General features: G+C 43.1%; 1 protein-coding gene across 2 annotated transcripts in view; it reads left to right on the top strand.

The window, feature by feature from the left end:
* ZRANB1 (zinc finger RANBP2-type containing 1) overlaps nt 1-18,531 on the top strand; it is a 47,756-nt gene extending 29,225 nt beyond the window's left edge. The window contains exons 6-11 of one of the 2 annotated variants that reach the window (XM_062635222.1): nt 2,145-2,216; nt 2,767-2,965; nt 8,095-8,215; nt 9,045-9,174; nt 14,513-14,742; nt 15,682-18,531. In XM_062635222.1, coding sequence (XP_062491206.1) covers nt 2,145-2,216; nt 2,767-2,965; nt 8,095-8,215; nt 9,045-9,174; nt 14,513-14,742; nt 15,682-15,900 — 971 coding nt within the window. In that variant the 3' untranslated portion in view covers nt 15,901-18,531. Of the gene's footprint in view, nt 1-2,144; nt 2,217-2,766; nt 2,966-8,094; nt 8,216-9,044; nt 9,175-14,512; nt 14,743-14,947; nt 15,122-15,681 lie in introns of those variants that run through there. The other variant, XM_062635223.1, reaches the window with a different exon arrangement.
* Nucleotides 18,532-18,887: the final 356 nt, after the last annotated feature.

Below are 18,887 nucleotides of genomic sequence, written 5' to 3'. Positions count from 1 at the left end.
TTACTGTGAATATATGTTGTTCTCTTTAGACACAAAGAACTTGAAGAAAATTAGTGTATTTTATGGGCAGGCTGTGTTTAAAGTTTAGACCGGAGCCCAAACCTTTCTGGACTCTAATGTGACGTCTCATGTAGTCACTTGACACTTCTGTATCAGCTTTCATCCTTTTGCATTTGTACCAGGCTATAGCAATAGCACTATTTGAATACTTTTTAAGTACTCTACAATCAAGAGTCTGTCTATTAAACAAAGAGCTATTAGAAGGCTTTTCATCTTCAATAGCCATTTCTTTTAATAAAATTCTACCAGTGATAAGAAAATGTGTAAATGCAATCTGTACTAATCAGAACATTTGTGTTCTTTATAAAGCAGTAGCATTGTAAGAATTGTGTTTGGAACCTTTTTGGTTGAGTGTTGCCTTATCTCCTCCTCCTCAAAAAGTCTGGATAATATTTACCACTTGTCTACCAACTCTCTGGCTGTGGTGCTCTATGCAGTCTTATTCTGTGGGTCATGTATGAGAGGCAGACAGTGTGGGTGTACAAAGTGTTTAGAGACTTAACACTTCATTGCTGTTCGGGGGAGAGAAGGGAAAGGGGCAGAAGCATTATTTCATAGCACTCAGGAGAAATGTTGCTTTCACCACAACAGAGGGATTTTAATGTTTAAGAGACACATCTTAAACCACTGTGCAGCCTTTCAATGCGTGTAATAGCATTTAAATAACAGGAATAAGAATGCTCAATGGCTTCTGTGCATCAAGACACTCAATGTGTTTTCACTTCCATCACACTTAATCACCTGAACATCTTTTGTAGTCAGCAGTTAGTTGGTCTTAAGACAGCATTTCCATGGATGGGGGTATAAATCCCACAATCCTGATCATATACTATGTATATGATGTAGTTAAGAACCAGTTTCCACTTGGTCGTTCAAATAAATGGATTGGATCCTCCCAAAGAGCCAATGCACGGGTGTTAGAGTGCAAAACTTCTAAGTTCATTGCTGGCCACTGTAAGCCGTTTTAGTTTAAAACCCTCAAATCAGTCTTCTAAAGAAACCCACCCCATGAACACCCTGCCTGCACCAAATAGTGTGTGTCAGTAGCAACTCGTGTGCCTAAATGTGGGCTTTGCTTCTACAAGCACATGGGGATTGGACATCTGAGCAGGACTGGCAGGTAGGACACTGGAATCGAGAGCTCTGTGTGCCCTTGAAATACCACTTAGAGCCCAGGTATTATCTCCTAAACGGCCCAAAGGGATACTAGATGTCCCTGTTTAACTATTTGATTTAATACCTTAACATTCATGTATTTAAGTTTCATAATCCTGCTGAAGCTGGCGAAGTTTCTGTAGGTGCTGATCCTAGCAAGCTTTTACTACTTAACCTGCATTGAAATGCAGGCCATGAGCAAACCTTCAGGTGTTTGTATTTTAGAATGTGTGACTGTGTGGTGTGTTACATGATACAAGAATCACAAAGGAGTTTTGCCTGTTACAGGGTTTTCAGAGGTAGATCTATAGTTGCAGTTTCTCCCTGAAGACATCTTGCAACAGTTGTCAGAAGTGGCATTTTCCATGTTATACCTCAAGAGTTTCCCCTTTCCTTGTTTTCTAACCTGCAAGCTGTGGCCTGTAAACCATTGGGGTTCTCTGAAGTGTTCCATTGAAGTCTGCGTGAAGTGCCTCAGGAAGTGTATGTTCTGTCCAAGAACAAGGCTCTTGGCAAGCTCTGCCTGTCCTCCTCTTCCCAGGGAGGGGAAGCCATTCAGATGGGTGGAAAACTAGTGTTTAGGATTGAAGCTGTCCTAAATATAGTAGGGTTGAAAATACTTCTTTTTCCACCTCCAAGTGGTTCTCTGCTTCCTCCTTCAGAGAACTCCATTCTTGTCCTATGTGTGCTGTGCCCATCCTTTCTGCATAAAAGGTACGACAGTCAGTCTGAGGTACAGTTCTTCTTCAGTGTGCTCTCTGAAGCCTGTGTTCACAAGTGACAGGTCTGAAATAATAGCAGCTTTTCAGAGGAGGCATTAGGGATGATAGGGTGCAAGCTGTTGCATAAGTTCCCCTGAGCATCAGCTGGTAATGTGCCTCTTTTATAGTAACATGAAGTGACTTTTGTATTTGCTTTCTATTTTCCAGACATTGAAGACTTGCCACCCACAGTCCAAGAAAAGCTATTTGACGAAGTACTTGATAGAGATGTTCAGAAAGGTAAGTGCTCTGAGAACAGCTCGAAGCCCTCCTTGCTTTGCAGTAGAGATCTCTGTTACTAAAAAAACCTCAGTGTGTGTGACTTTGTTGCCTCAGTTTGCTTTAAATGTAGATTTGATGCTTTCAAGTTTGTCTTCACTCTGGACTTATTTAACACTTACAGGCTATTTATGAGGCAGAGAGAGAATGGAGCCTGTGTAAATCATGTTTGTAGTATATCTCTGAATTGGAAAGATCTTTAAAGTTTTAGTTTTAAGCTTTTACATTTTGAAGACGCTAACAAATCTTTCCATTTCAATAATAGCCCTCAAACAAATGACAAGATGCTTTGCTTAAGGCTGCGGTTGGGTTTTGGGCTTTTGCCTTCTTTTCTAAACAGTATTTAGCCCAAGGAATGCCTTTAACCATTGTAGTATTTTTGTAGTAGGAGGGAAAATTCAAGTTTAATGACTGTAAATGGGTAATTTGTTGAGATTGTCATTACTCTGCTTATATTCACTGAGAGTTCAAATGCATATAGGTTTTAAGAGAGGGTCTTGTCACGTTGCAGAGCTAGAAGAGGAATCTCCCATTATTAACTGGTCGCTGGAGCTGGGTACGCGCTTGGACAGCCGGTTATACGCACTTTGGAACCGCACTGCAGGGGACTGCCTGCTTGATTCAGTGCTGCAGGCCACGTGGGGCATCTACGACAAGGACTCAGTGCTGCGGAAGGCTCTTCACGACAGTTTACACGACTGTTCACATTGGTGAGTGGTGATGTGTCAGCTTTAAAGGCAGCTTCCTGTGTAGCACAGGAATTGGTAGCAGTACAATATTACAAAGGAACACCACCACCACTGCCCAGTTTACCTCGGACATTGAGTCACAGTGTGATTCATGTAGTAATGTAGATGTAGCTTGTTTCTAAATGAGAGCCCTGGAAACTTGGACGTTCTGAACTTGGTGACAACAGTGTGTGATATAAGGAAGAAGTTGGACGGGGCTTGGAGCAACCGGGTCTAGTGGAAGGCATCCCTGCCCATGGTAGGGGGCCGGAACTGGATGATCTTAAGGTCCTTCCCAACCCAAACCATTCTATGATTCAGCAAATAGAATTTAAACCAGAGTAAAACGTTTTGTACTTGTCAAGAGTGCGCTAATCACAATTATTAAGACTGGAATTTCCTTTTACTCGCAATGTAAATCATGCACGTGTCATGCCCTGGGGGAAGCTTTGCAGAAGATTGTTAATAGTAGATAGCCTTTTATTCCTGTCCAAACTTTTCCAGTATTTTCATTCCATCTGCTTAGTTACAGCTTTATTTGGTGTTGCTCTTTTTGTTGTTCTTCTGTCTGCTATAATAATGGCAGAAAAGCACAGAGCATTGACATTTAACTGCTGCTGTCACGTGGCCATGGAATTAAATTATTGTTCTGTAAAACAACTTTATTGGTGACCTTCTTTAGTCCAGTGCTGTGATTTGCCTCTGCTGGAGGAAAAATCCCTGCAGTTGGACCCCCAGAGGTATCCAGCAGCTCTCAAGTGTGTAATGGGACTAAGGGAAGAGTTTGATAAGGACTAATAGAGAGAGGTTCTCCTCCCCCTCTACTCTGCCTTGGTGAGGTCACATCTGGAATATTGTGTCCAGTTCTGGGCCCCACAGTTCAAGAAGGACCGGGAATTGCTTGAAAGAGTCCAGCGCAGAGCTACAAAGATGATTAAGGGAATGGAACATCTCTCTTATGAGGAGAGGCTGAGGGAGCTAGGACTCTTCATCTTGGAGAAGAGGAGACTGAGGGGTGACCTCATCAATATTTACAAATATGTAAAGGGTGAGTGTCAGGATGATGGAGCTAGGTTTTTTTCAGTGATGTCCAGTGACAGGACAAGGGGCAATGGGTGTAAACTGGAGCATAGGAGGTTCCATGGGAACATCAGGAAAAATTTCTTTACTGTGAGAGTGACAGAGCACTGGAACAGGTTGCCCAGGGGGGTTGTGGAGTCTCCTACGTTGGAGATATTTAAAGCCCACTTGGACAAGTTCCTGTGTGATGTACTCTAGGTTACCCTGCTCTTGCAGGAGGGTTGGACTAGATAATCTTTTGAGGTCCCTTCCAACCCTTAGGATTCTGTGATTCTGTAATAATGTGAGAGACAGGTGGTTTGATTTTCTTATGTTCTTATGCTCAAGTGAGTCCAGAGGAGGCCTTGGAGATGCTGTGAGGGCTGGAGCAGCTCTGCTCTGGAGCCAGGCTGAGAGAGCTGGGCTGGGTCAGCCTGGAGAAGAGAAGGCTCCTGAAGGGGAGACCTGAGAGCAGCTCCAGTGCCTAAAGGGGCTCGATGAAACCCAGAGAGGAGCTTTGGACAAGGGCCTGTAGGGACAGGACAAGGGGAGTGGCTTTAACCTGACAGAGGGGAGACTGAGATGAGCTCTTAGGCACAAGCTCTTTTGTGTGAGGGTGCTGAGGCGCTGGCACAGGGTGCCCAGAGAAGCTGTGGCTGCCCCATCCCTGGCAGTGTTCAAGGCAAGGTAGGACAGGCCTTGGAGCAAGCTGCTCTAGTGGAAGGTGTCCCTGCCTGTAGCAGGGGGTTGGAACTGGATGAGCTTTAAGGTGCCTTCCAACCCAGAATACTCTGTGGTTATAGTTGAAGACAAGAGAAACACTATCAGCACATATACTAGAGAAAGAGCAAGAGGACTGGCTCTATGTGCAGTGCAGGAGTAGCTTTTGTGATTGCTGTTCCCAGCTACCTGCTGTTTGGAGAAAACTCCCCAGATTAGCACCCAGAGCTGGATTCAAAGAAGTGGTGCTTTAGTAACAATTCTCCTGAGAATCTAAATGAATCTGTCACTATTTCAAAGCTGTTCAGAGTGGAGCACACATCTCAACCAGGCAGGAATGTCCCTGGCATCACAAGCAATTCCTCTGCAGCCAGAACAGAAATTTATGATAGATCAGATTTTGTTCTTTATGGTAACAGAACCAAGTGTGGTATCTAAAAACATGCTGCAAACTATGGAGATTTAAACCAATCTTTCAAATTGTTAGTGTTAACTGTTGTTGGCTTACTGCTGTGTCTAACATAGTCCTCATTATTTAGAGTGTGTTAAATCTAGGTAAGCTTTTTAGTTCATGGTCTAGACAGAATTTGCATTTTACTCTGAATTTACTTAATCTTTATCTTTGTTGGTAGCACAGGCCTTTTTTAAACATTTATTTTTTCCTGTATAGTTGTTTGAATACAATTGCCTACCTCCTGTGTGGGTAAGCTTGTTTGCTGGCTTGCTATTGGAAGTATTAGTGCAGGTTTTAATGCAGGTGTCTATAGAGCTACATCCTTTATAACATCTGCTCTGTCTGCAGAAGCTGTTAATGATGGGAATTGTTGAAGAATCAGCTGACATGTTGGTGTTGATACCAGGAACAGACTCAAGTCAGTTCCTTTCAAAAAGTCCGGATTGAAGGTGTGAGTGGTCTTTAAGTTCTGTTGTGAGTTCATGGACTCACAGAATCCTAGAATGGTTGGTGTTGGAAAGGACCTTAAAGCTCATCCAGTTCCAGCCCCCTGCCACAGGCAGGGACACCTTCCACTAGAGCGGGTTGCTTGAAGCCCCTGTGTCCAGCCTGGCCTTTAGCACTGCCAGGGATGGGGCGCTGATCATCCTGTGCATCCTGTACTTGCTGTATAGATTCCATATGGGATGATCCATTTACTTCTAATTTTGTGGGCTTGGACATGTAGCAGATAGGAAGTGATATTATCATCACTAGCTTGAATCATAGGTGTTGAAGGAATAGGCTCTTAAATGCAGTCACTAGTCTCAACACGAGTATGCTTTGACTTTCATCTTGTGGAATTGATCTTCAAAGCCTTCACAAGATGCTTAAAAATGTTTTTTTTTATAGTCAGACACGGAACATTCATGTACCTCGTTTGGCTGCTTTTTGTTACGTTTGTTTAGATGCTGAACAAAGGAGAATCTATTTTCTAGAGACATTCCAGTGTCTGGTACCCAGAGGAAGCTCAGTAGTGCAGTTCCCAAGGGCTCTGGCCTGTGGAGCCTTTTCCAACTCACATTTGAAATCACTACACTACTTTAGTTTATGCATAAGTGTGCTCTTTGTCCCTTTTTGTATTCCACCATTAGCTTCTGGTGGAGAACAGGCACATGCCCCAAGCTGGCTTTCAGATTTTACATTTTCTTCATTACAGATGCATTCGGTTCGCTTGTGTTAAACCTGAAAACTCTCTTTTAAATGAGATTAAAACCTTGAGCTGTGACTTGTGTCTGCAAGGCTGTGAACATCTGTAGGTAACTGTGTCTATGGCTGACTAACTCAAAGAAGAAACTTCTTTAGGATTATGTTTTCACAGTAGTTCTTTTGGGCTTTTTTTTCAGTTCTTCCATTGTCTTTTTCTTTTTTCCTTGTGTGCTCTTGCTCTCTGTGTCCTCCTTTCAGGAGACCTGACATTTGATTCATTTAGCACAAGGTGTTTGCTTAGAGATTTCCTGGGGGAAACAGGCAAGATAACTCTCAGCTGCAAAGAGGGAAGCAGTTGATGTATTTGGCTAGGAACTGGAATGTGGATCCAGAAGATTCCCTGTGGATGAATTACAGTGAGTGAGCACATAGACCTGTCAAAATGTCTTACTAATGGGTCTTTTAAGCCATGCAGAGGTTTGAGTTCTACTTGGGAAGCCAACCTGGTTGGTGATGGCTGTTCCATGCGCCAGGGTTTTAGGATGATAGCATCTTTACTGAAAGCAGAAGAAAGGTTTTTTCCACACACACTCCCTGCTTGTTAATTTTGTCAGATTTTAATTAAATGAGTTCATTTCAATGACTTTTTTTAATAAGCTGAACTTCAGAATGGTTTCTTTGTGTTCACAGTAAAGGCCATTGTTTCCGAGTTGGCTTAGCACTCTTCACTAAATCCATGTTCCCAGTGTGAAGTTGTGGCCTTTCTATAGTGCGGTGATCAGCCTGAGTTTAAAACTCCAGAAAGCCAGAAGCTGCTTTTTAATGTGTAGGCTATTTTTCTTTTTAATTGATTAAGGAATATAAAACACTGGGACTAAGCTAGTGTACAAAAATGATAATTTTAACAGAAATCTAGAAGTCTTGTGACTTTAATCAGTGTAAACCTGATCAATCCCGTTTGCTATATCGTTTCTTATTTATGCTGCTTTATAACTATTCCATATGATGTGAAATGACCATGCTCTTTGCTCCAAAACCTGATATAAACCGACTTCGGCCTTCAAACCATGTTTGAAGTTGATAGAATCCTAGAATGGTTTGGGTTGGAAAGGACCTTAAGATCATTCAGTTCCAAACCCCTGCCATGGGCAGGGATGCCTCACACTAGACCATGTTGCCCAAGGCTCTGTCCAGCCTGGCCTTGAGCACTGCCAGGAATGGAGCATTTACATGAGTACTTTGGAGTTAACTGGCTCATGATATGGTCAGCAATAGAAAGTACTTGTACTGTTTGTGAGCAGAATAAGCAGTTCCTCTTATGTGAAATAGGGCATCTGAGTTATGTTCCCTGTACATCAACACTTACATAAGCCTAAATAAGGCTTCAAAAGACCTATTACGAGGAGTACCAAACTAGCCAGAAGCCTGTTAGGAGCTGGCATCTATTGCAGTGTGTTTGCTGTAGGCATTGTGACCCCAAGTGATTTCTTCAATGAGAATTACCAAGTGGAGTCTCCTGAAGGTTAAAAATAAAACAATCCAGTTTTCCTGACATATACGCTCTCTTTCTTTCCCTCTTCTTTATGGACTTGGGATAAAGGATTACAAGGGTTGAGTATTGCTATCACATGTATATGGTGACTGAGTAATTATTTTTCTGTGCCCTTTTTCTCTCTCCCTAACATTTCAGGTTCTACACACGCTGGAAAGAGTGGGAATCGTGGTATTCCCAAAGCTTTGGTTTACATTTCTCATTGCGAGAGGAACAGTGGCAGGAAGATTGGGCATTCATACTCTCTCTTGCGAGTCAGGTATGAAAACTGCTGCGGAAGATGGCTGTTAGATGGGCTGTTTTAATCTCTGAAGAGAAATTCTAACAACTTGAATTGTTCTTCATGTAATAAGAAAGAATTCCTCTTAAGCCAGCAATGTTAAAGCATGACTGGGTAGACTCTTCTGCCACGATGGAAAGCTTCATTTAAAATCCTGATTTTGGAGCTTACCATTAAGCAGTACAGTACAAAGTATGGGTCTTCTGGTGTCAGTATAGAATAAACAGATACAGAGTTATCTGTTTTGTGTTCTGATCCTAGTTCCTACACACTTACTATTAGAACATTCCTTCAAATCTAAGCTTACACTGCTTAAACTTCAGCAAGCTGCTATATTACATTCTCCTCCAAAAGGAGATTTACATTCCTATAAGCTTCCAAATGTTGGGATATTTTTAGTCCTCCTTTTACGTATAACCATGATTTTAGTGCTTTTTTCTTGTGATTGGTTTTGGATGTGCTCTTTTCCTGTCATCAAAAGGTTATTTCCCTTAACCTGTCCTCTGAGTGAATTACCGTTATCTTTACTATTGCATTACATAGAATTTCACGTCTAACTGGGGAATTAAATACATTAGATTGAATCTGGGCAATGGGACAAATAATTACTACTGACAGATTAAGTTCCTGTGCAAGCTGCAATGTTTTTGCTTTCTTCTAACTGATATGTAAGTCTTCCAGTCTTTCATTTTCCCTGTCAAAGTTGCATCTCTCTTAAAAGCATTTTCTGTCTCAAATTGGAGCCTGTATTTCAAAGTAAAAGATAAGTTCTGTTTCAAGTAATGTCTTTTCTTTGTGTTTGCTTCAGCCTGGAGCGAGTTTGGAGCAGACACACATTTTTGTACTTGCACATATTCTTAGAAGACCAATTATAGTTTATGGAGTAAAATACTATAAGAGTTTCCGAGGAGAAACATTAGGATATACCCGCTTTCAAGGTAAGCTTTTTGGTTTCAAATTCCCCTTTAAAAGAGCTATAAATCATAAAGGAAGTTGAAAGGAGAGTGGCATTAAGCAACTGAGTGGAACAGAATGGGATTCTGTTGCAGGTAATATTCATTAGCTATTAAAAAGAACAAAACAGTCCCTTCAGACTGCAGGTTTTCATTGTATAGTGGGAATGCTGCCTGTAGGCAGAGTAAAAATGTGTTTTGACTTCCACTCAACATGCCATTAGTCTATAATTTATATAAAATGCTGTGATTGTGAAAAACATATCAAAAGTTGTCTGCTGTAAGACACAAGAGCTTTGAATGAGATTTCAAATTCCATTCTGTTGTGCTACTAATGGCTGTAAATGTTCATGGCAGGGAGTTGCAACTGGATGATCTTAAGGTCCTTTCCAACACAAACTGTTCTGTGATTGTATGATTCTGGAAACTACACTGCATTAAGCATTTCCTGAAGGAGGCTCATAAAGCTGGGAGTGAGGCAGGCAGAAGGACTTTGCACTGACAACTTTCTCACCAGAGAGATGGTGGTACCTGCTGGCTGTCATTTCCAGGGTGAAGGGCAATGTCTCATCACTCCACAGCAATGTGGGAGGTGACGGTGAAGTGGCCCTTAAGAGCAGCGAAAAGTAGCCACCCTTAAAACAAGGGGCAAGAAGGGTAGAGAAGGTAAAGTAGGGTAGAGAATGATAAAGATGAAGGGTTTTTTGGTAGTTGATTAAAGTAAGAGATGGAAAATTGAATGTATGCTATAGAGGCTGAGAAGGAGGGAATTCTGTTCATAAATGCTCTAGCAACAGTTATATGAGGTAAAATAATAGGTAATTTAGTTAGGAGAGACTTTTGACAAAGGCATGTAGTGATAGAACAAGGGGAACAGCTTTAACTTGACAGAGAGGAGACTGAGATGAGCTCTTGGGCAGAAGCTCTTCCCTGTGAGGGTGCTGAGGCGCTGGCACAGGGTGCCCAGAGAAGCTGTGGCTGCCCCATCCCTGGCAGTGTTCAAGGCCAGGTTGGACACAGGGGCTTGGAGCAAGCTTCTCTAGTGGAAGATGTCCCTGCCCATGGCAGGGGTTGCAACTGGATGAGCTTTAAGGTCCCTTCCAACCCAAACCATTGTAGGGTTCTACATAAATCTCACTTTCTGCAGAAAAAGGTGAATTCCATGATGTAGTTAAAATGAAGTCATAAAAATTTATGTGTTCCAGTAGTTCACACTTTACAGCAAGTGTGATACTGACCTGTTTCTGAAGTAGTGCTATAATTTTGCATAGCTTGATCAGGTTCTTTCTGACCATTTCTCCTCCCGGTTTTCTGAGCAAACAGCCCAACTATTCGTAACATAAATACAAACATCTAACTCAGTCCAGTTTTCCTTAAATGTATGTTTGTAGAAGATGTGTGTTCTATTTTGCATGTTAAATATGTGTTTGGGTGACTTTACTCTGTATTAGATGCTTGAACCCCCACCTGTGTGCTAGGCTGCACCCCCAGAGCGTGAGCAGCAGCTCAGGGAGGGGATCCTGCCCCTCTGCTGCTCTCTGGGGAGATCCCCCCTGCAGCCCTGATCCAGCTCTGGGGCAGCAGCACAAGAGGGACGTGGAGCTGTTGGAGTGAGTGCAGAGGAGGCCACGGAGATGCTGCGAGGGCTGGAGCAGCTCTGCTCTGGAGCCAGGCTGAGAGAGCTGGGCTGGGGCAGCCTGGAGAAGAGAAGGCTCCTGAAGGGGAGACCTGAGAGCAACTCCAGTGCCTGAAGTTAAGCTGTGTTATAGGGTGCTTGGGTGCTTGCTTTGCCCATAGTTCATCTTCCTGGCTTCGAGTATTATCTGTTTCATGACTGTCCTACAGGTGTTTTCACCAGTGCATCACTGTGATTTACACATTAGTAGAGGGCTTCTACTATCTGTTTTTCTATTCTATTATCTATCTATTTCTATCTGCTATTATCTATCTAAAACATCTATTTTTCTGGTGTTAAAAAAGCATGCTAACTTTGGAAGAAGGCAAACCCATTATGTACAGAAGAATTCCAACCTGTGGAGTTAATGTCAAATGTGTAACCTGTTATAACCTGAGAAGCTGTTTGACTTCAAGTTTTGTCACTGCCCCAAATTTACATGTGAGGAAATGAAATACTTTGTTGAAGAGTGTAAGAATTTGGTAGGTTTTGTAGTTACACGTGACAGTTTTCTTCTGTTTGAGCTGATGAAGGGACAGGCCGGGAAGGAGCAGTTATTCATGTGGTATAGACCTGACACTTCAAGTTTGCATTGCTTTTAATTCAAAGGCTGAGTGGTTGTGAAATGGTTTTATTTCACAGATTGGGCTTTGAGGCAGACAAGTGTTACATGGCCTGAATATGCTGGGATTGTTTCCTTGCTCTGTGGAACGACCTTTTCCTAGATGTGGGTTTCCAGGAATTCAGCCTGACAAATATTTGACTTGTGATTGCTTATCACAGGCTACATCCATCCATCCCTGGGAACACACACCACTGTGAGCAGGTGAACCAGGGAGTCCTGTGTCACATTACCTGGAGTTCTGTCCCTGTCCAGCCACATTTCTGTGGTTAATGTTGTGCTGATTCAGCAGCACAGCTGAAACCAGACAGCCACCAGGCTCAGAGTAGTGTGTGCTGCCAAGACAAGCCTACTGTAAATAGTCCAAGGCTTGCTGTTCTGGGCTTGTGTGTGAGCTTTGCTTAGCACGTGCCCCTTAGTGAAGGTTGGAGGAGTGCTTGGGCTTCTTTGCCTTGCACCTGGTCACTGTTTGAGATCATACTGACCAAGAAAGAAAGAGGAAAGAGAGACTGGGGGTTCTCGGGCTTGTTCAGCCTGGAAAAGAGAAGGCTCAGGGAAGCCTTTATAACAGTCATCCAGTGCCTAAAGGGGTACAAGAAACCTGGAGAAGGGCTTTGGACAAGAGCCTGTAGGGACAGGACAAGGGGAGTGGCTTTAACCTGACAGAGGGGAGACTGAGATGAGCTCTTAGGCAGAAGCTCTTCCCTGTGAGGGTGCTGAGGCGCTGGCACAGGGTGCCCAGAGCAGCTGTGGCTGCCCCATCCCTGGCAGTGTTCAAGGCCAGGTTGGACACAGGGGCTTGGAGCAAGCTGCTCTAGTGGAAGGTGTCCCTGCCCGTGGCAGGAGTTGGAGCTGAATGAGCTTTAAGGTCCCTTCCAGCACAAACGAGTCTGGGATTCTGTGATTGTAAGTTTTTGAAGAGGAGGGATAAGTGGTCGTCCTGAGGGTGCTGATGCCCTCGGTTCTGAAAGGCCTCAGTAAGCTAACAAACATGTATATAGAAAGCACAGTCTAATTTATACTATACGCTTCATTTAAATATATTTGTTTCTAACCCTTGCTGCTTGATCGTTTTGCTGATGTTTGATGCTGAAGATGGGAAAAATGTTTATGAAGTTGCTTCTCTGAGTGTGCCTGCAGAATGAATTGCTGGGAATTGAGGTGGTTTTCATTACATTTGACTGTTAGTGTGTTGTCTCCAGCGTAACTTTGGATTTTGACCAGGTGTTTGGTCCTTTCCCTAAATGTAAAGGCTTGAAATGTTCTAGTTAACACTTACCCCTTCTGCGTCCCGTGTTTAGCACTGGATTACAGTGAGATGTCACTGTAATGGGAATGGGAGGAAGGAAGCACTGAGAAGGCATTAAATGGGTTTGTTCCTGGATCTGGATGGTGTAAAAACTTGTGTGAACCTTAATCTAAAAGAAATAGACTTTTAGATGTTTCTTGATTACCAGTTCAAGAACAGGGGACAAATACTTATCACTAGCCCCCACTAATTTTTATTTCAGCAAAATAAGTTCTAAACTTAAATAAAACCCCAGACCAGCCCCCCTGCTTGAGATTTCCATTTTAGCGCTGCCCTTCCATCTCCATGGATGCTGGAGGAGAAGTGAAGTGCCTTGTTTTGCTGCAGTGCCTGTTCCCAACTTGCTGGCAGCAGCTGTACGAGGAGAGGTTGCTATGCTACATGTGCACTTAAGTTTATGCGTGGCTATTTTTAAGCTGTCACAAGGTAAGGACTGCTCCTGCTGAAGCTGTCTTGCAGCAGAACACACCAAGAACTAGTTCTGTTCCTAGAAGAAAGGATTGTGAGTTTTGAGACTTCATGGAAATTACTGTCTTTACTGCTGAAAATGAGGAGGAAAAGTGCAGTTTCTTCCAGAGTCAGTGACATCAGTGGTCTGAGTAAAACAGTCTTAGCTTTTGGTGTGCTCTTCAGTTCTTTATGGAGGCTAGAGATGAGAACTGATGTGGCTTAATTTAATCTGTGAATACAGCGTTTGTAAGAAGTCCTGTTGTCTCTGGGGTGAGCCACATGCTTAGAGGCTGAATCGCATTCAGTGCAGTAAGTTATTTTAATAATAAGTTTTGTAAGCAGATGGTGGAATTTGTGTTCTGGTAAAAATAGACAGCTGCCTGAGCTTTCATTTCTGTGATCCACAATCTCATTCCTTTTTCATTATACATCTTTCTTTTTAAGAAGAGTTGCCAAGTATAAGACTGCTTTTCTACCCTGTGTTTTGTTCATCACTATACTACAGATTTTAGGGGAATGGGGTATTGGTTGGAATTGTAATGGCTTTGATGTCTATACTTGTACTGTTGTGGAGATACTTTACTAATCTCATGTTAACCTCATAATAATGAGCTGTACTGTAAAGTGTGACCTGTATGAGTGTTGACCAAACTAAGTATGCTTTAAATCCCAGCCTGGTTTGTGTTGGAAGGGACCTTAAAGCTCATCCAGTTCCAACCCCTGCCACGGGCAGGGACACCTTCCACTAGAGCAGCTTGCTCCAAGCCCCTGTGTCCAACCTGGCCTTGAACACTGCCAGGGATGGGGCAGCCACAGCTTCTCTGGGCACCCTGTGCCAGCGCCTCAGCACCCTCCCAGGGAAGAGCTTCTGCCTAAGAGCTCATCTCAGTCTCCCCTCGGGCAGGTTCAAGCCATTCCCCTTGGCCTGTCCCTACAGGCCCTTGTCCCAAGCCCCTCTCCAGGTTTCCTGCAGCCCCTTCAGGCACTGGAGCTGCTCTCAGGTCTCCCCTTCAGGAGCCTTCTCTTCTCCGGGCTGCCCCAGCCCAGCTCTCTCAGCCTGGCTCCAGAGCAGAGCTGCTCCAGCCCTCGCAGCATCTCCGTGGCCTCCTCTGCACTCACTCCAACAGCTCCACGTCCCTCTTGTGTTAGGGTCCCCCAAGTGTTTGTAACTTGCTGCTTTTAGCCAAAAGCAAAAGTTTTGTATGAAAATTACTCACTGTTGAATGCTGCAGTTCTGAATCTCACCCTTTCTTTTAATTTCTCATAGGTGTGTATTTGCCTTTGTTATGGGAACAGAGTTTTTGTTGGAAAAGTCCTATTGCTCTGGGCTACACAAGGGGCCATTTCTCTGCTCTGGTTGCCATGGAGAACGATGGTTATGGCAATCGTGGTGCTGGTGCTAACTTGAACACTGACGACGATGTTACTGTTACTTTTCTACCCTTAGTGGACAGCGAGAGGAAATTATTGCACATTCACTTCCTTTCTGCTCAAGAGGTAAGAAGTAACCTTAGAAGTACCACAGGGGCTGGTAGCCTTTGTCATGGGTGCTTATGAAACTATGGCCTTAGCAGTGTCTGTAGCCCCACAGGGCTCTGCAGTTCAGAGAACTACAGGGAGTGTGTGGTTCTGTTTGTTTCATACTTCGCCATCATTTGAGGGGATTCTGAAAGATATTTCCCACTAATTTGCTCATTTATAGCTCTGGAAATTGAATGTAACTTCAGTGCATGTGAATACAAGTGAAGAGGATCCAGAAATAAGGATTCTCTCACTAATGTGAGACTAAAATAGACTTTTTTTCCTTAAAAGGATGCAGCACAAATATAGGCCAGTAATAACAGCCTCTTCTACCTCTTTCTAATGCAGTTCAACTCATTTCTTCTTGAATAACTATAAAGATAATGAACATGCTTCAGTGAAGTGTGTGCGTGGGGGAAGGGAGGGTTGGAAAACACGAAGTTATTGCATTATCCTGTAGTTAAAGGAGAAAAAATATGGAGTTTATGTCTAGAGAGGGGTATTTTTTAGTAATTCCCAGATTTACTATTTCTTACAAGAGGGAGGCTTTCATGTCAAGAACCGTTAGGCCCCCAAACACTGCTTTGTAAAGCCAGAAGGCTTTTAGGACTTACCCTCCTATGGTGCCTACCATAAATAATTAGCTGAAATATAGGAAAGCTGCATTGGGAACACACTGTGAAGGCTTTAGAAGAGAAGAAAAGCTGGAGAACATGTGCAGAACCCTCACATTTTGGTTAAAACACAGCGTGCATCAGTGTTTGGCTCCGACTCTTGGCTGCAGTGGTTTGCTAAGCTTTGAAAAGGAGCCACATTGCTCCCCTCCTTGGCCTGGGTATATCAGAGTATCGCAGGTGGCTCGCTTGAAGCTGGTTTTGATGTTTCAAGCCTCAATCTGTTTTCTCTCCCCCAAAGATAGGGAATGAGGAGCAGCAGGAAAAGCTGCTTCGGGAGTGGCTGGACTGCTGTGTGACAGAAGGAGGGGTCCTCGTGGCAATGCAGAAAAGCTCTCGCAGGCGCAACCATCCGCTGGTCACCCAGATGGTGGAGAAGTGGCTCGATCGCTACCGACAGATCCGCCCGTGTACATCCCTTTCCGATGGTGAGGAAGATGAGGATGATGATGATGAATGAAGAAATGGAACAGAAAGCGACCAGCACAGGGTGTCTGAGCCGGAGTTAGCATTGTGCTCTAGCAGTTCATTGTGGAACGACCCCATTCTAGGGGAAAAGTGCTGGAAAGGATTTTTCTAACCAGCACGGAGAGAGTCTAAAGCTCATCTGCTGCGTGAAGAGAGCAAAATGGGCTGGACTACAGTTTGTATAGAAACAAAACCCACCTAATTTTATTATCAAGATGGAAAAGAAAGAAACCTTTTTCTTTCTGATTGTAAATCTGTCTATAAATGTCCCGCATGTGGTTGTGTAAGAGGTTGTGTAATAGGAAGAGTATACCAGCATCTTAATCATTGCGACGAAATCCTGCGAAGAAGGGCACTTAGGAAAGCACATATTATAGATGGATCTCTTCCTTCCAAGGTTCTTTTGCAGTAGAACTTGGTATTCTGCATCACCTTTTAGCTACTCTGACCCATTTCCTTTGCCAGGCCCTTTGATGTGAAATCTCACTCGTGCCCAGGTCAGACGGTGAGGTTTTCTCTTTTTGGTTTGCACAAAATCTCCACAGCAAGACATAAGCAAAAATCCATTCATTACTTTACTAATCCCTTAGTTATTGCTGTGCCCATATAATAAAACTCTACGGAACAAACTGGAAGAGAAGCTAAATTTTTCCTTGAGTGAAATGATTTGTCTCCTGAAAAAGGTTTTGGTTTGGGTTTCTCTTTTATTTGCTTTTATTTTTAACTTCTAATAGTGAGTAGGTTCCTTTCAGTATACCTAAGAATATTTATTCAGAGAAGTGACCTAAAATATGGGGATTTGATTCTAGTAAGCATACACTAAACATAAATATGTGAAATTGGAGAACTCGGACACGAGTTGAGTTTCATGTTGCCAGAACTCCATCTTGCTGTGATACAAACTCTTTCTCATATAATCATTTCTTCACTCACCAACATAGACATTGCTGCAAATGAAAGAACACCTTTCTAAAGGGTTACTCCTTGGTCAGGAAATGTAGTGATGAGAACACACTTGGCAGTTCTGATTAAAAAGACGAATCTATGCTAAAAAGTTGTTTTTAAAAGCACTGTGTTATATATTTCTCAGCCTGTAAACCTGGGAATTTCTTGCATGTTGATTGATGTGGCCATACTTAAACTTCTGTAAGTTCCTAAGACTGTAAGTTCAGAGTATATTCTCCAAGTAGAAATTTTATTATATTTGATAACTTTAGCCATGTAACCTGTAATGGATAAAGCTGATCTAAAAATCTCACTTCCAACACTAAAGGTTAATGCCAGTTTTTACATAGTGCAATTCAGGTTGGCTTGAAAAGCACTTTGGATGGTGTGGTGGTTGACTAAGGAATTTTGCCGTAGCTGAGATTTGTTTTCATTTAGAATTTGGAAAGAAGCCCCATAGCACCTATTTTTATGTAGTTCAGAGCTATGGAAACCCTGAGGAACTTGCTGCTTTTTCTTCCAAATGCTGCTTAGATGGTGTTGAAATGTGCACAACTCTGACAGAAACTTGGTGATGACACCAAAAGTATAGAGAGAATGAAGTACTGTATTAACTTAGCAATTGTCCCATCACAGATTCCCTTTTGGTTTATGATGAAATGTCTTCACCTCTTTTATTTTTGGCCATTAGATCTCCTCTGATGGGTGCATGCACAAGTTTTCAGGTTGAAGAATGCATGCTTATCTGCGATGTACGTGTGATCTGCCCGAGCTGAACAGAACCGCAGATACTAAAGAGGTTCCTCACCGGCTTATGGTCCTGTTTGAAGTTTGCTTTCTAAATTGGTATAGTTTTATTTCATCCTTTTTCTTCCCTTGCACCGAAATCCCTTTACACCTTGTCTAGCTGAGGATGCAGAGTTTCTGTCAGGGGAGCTGAACGTGGAGTAAGCTGGGATGAGAATTCCTGTGATCTGAGCTGATGGTGTTGTGGCACAGCCCAGTGCGAGGCTGTGGAGGTTCTTCTAGGCCAGGACTTAAGCACGTCAGCTTTAGTTCTTACTCAGGAACCAGATCAGTGTGAATTCGGATCTGAGCTTACCCAGGAGCAGCTTCCCTGGGCAGACCATTTGAATGGACAGCAGGAGCAGCTCCTGCCTTCAGTAGGCTCCTTCGAGGGGTACACAAAACACTGTGCAGTGTTAACATCCCACCCACCCTTTGCTTTCTGTAGTACTGTTCTGTTGAAGGAAGTGGAGCTTCCTTGTAACGTGGGGAGAGCAACCAATGTGAAAGCCTACCTTGAGCCAATTCGATGAGCACACCTCTCCTTACCTCCTGTTGCTGTGTGTGGGCACCTGTGTTGTGGCCCAACCATCCCCGTCCCCATCCAACGCCGCATCAAGCAGAAGTTCACCGTGCAGCCAGTCCAGCTCTATCTGAAAGCATGCACCACGCTCGCCTATTTCGGGTCTGAGAGGACAAGTCCTGGTACTTCAGAGCTCTTGGCTTCCTTGATCATTATTGTTTTGTTCTGATGTGCTGTAAAATGGTCTGTTCAGGTTTAACACGCTTCACAGGCCATTTTGGAACTGGTGAAGTGTCTTTTACAGAATCAAAGTAATCCAAACCTCATGTACCTGTAGATTAAAGAGATGCAAACCCCTGCTTTGTGCTAGCACGACCGTTGATGTACATTAATGGGTTCTCTCCTTGAATTACAGTCTTGAGGGGTAATAGATACCAGATTAATTTGCAGATGCTACCTTGCAGCTTGCTGGCAAGTTCTGCTCTCTTGGCCGAGTCCATACACATCAAATTGGGTTCCTCAGTGTTACTTTCCTCATACTATTGCACATGCTTTCCTAGCACAGAACTTGGCTTTTCATTGCTACCTCCTTTACAGCTGGTTGATTTTCTTTTCCCTGATTTTATTTACGAATTCCTCAGTGGAAATCCCTGTATTTCTTTTGGTTTTAATCTATTAAAATTTAGTAATTCTGATTCTTCCACAGTGCTGCTGCATGGCTTATG

Source organism: Pezoporus occidentalis, unplaced genomic scaffold (assembly GCF_034315485.1).
Source record: "Pezoporus occidentalis ecotype Australia unplaced genomic scaffold, CSIRO_AGI_Poc_V1 ctg45, whole genome shotgun sequence".
NCBI classification, from domain to species: domain Eukaryota; kingdom Metazoa; phylum Chordata; class Aves; order Psittaciformes; family Psittacidae; genus Pezoporus; species Pezoporus occidentalis.
Note: the sequence above shows the minus strand (reverse complement) of the source record. Positions and strands in the feature narration are given on the sequence as shown.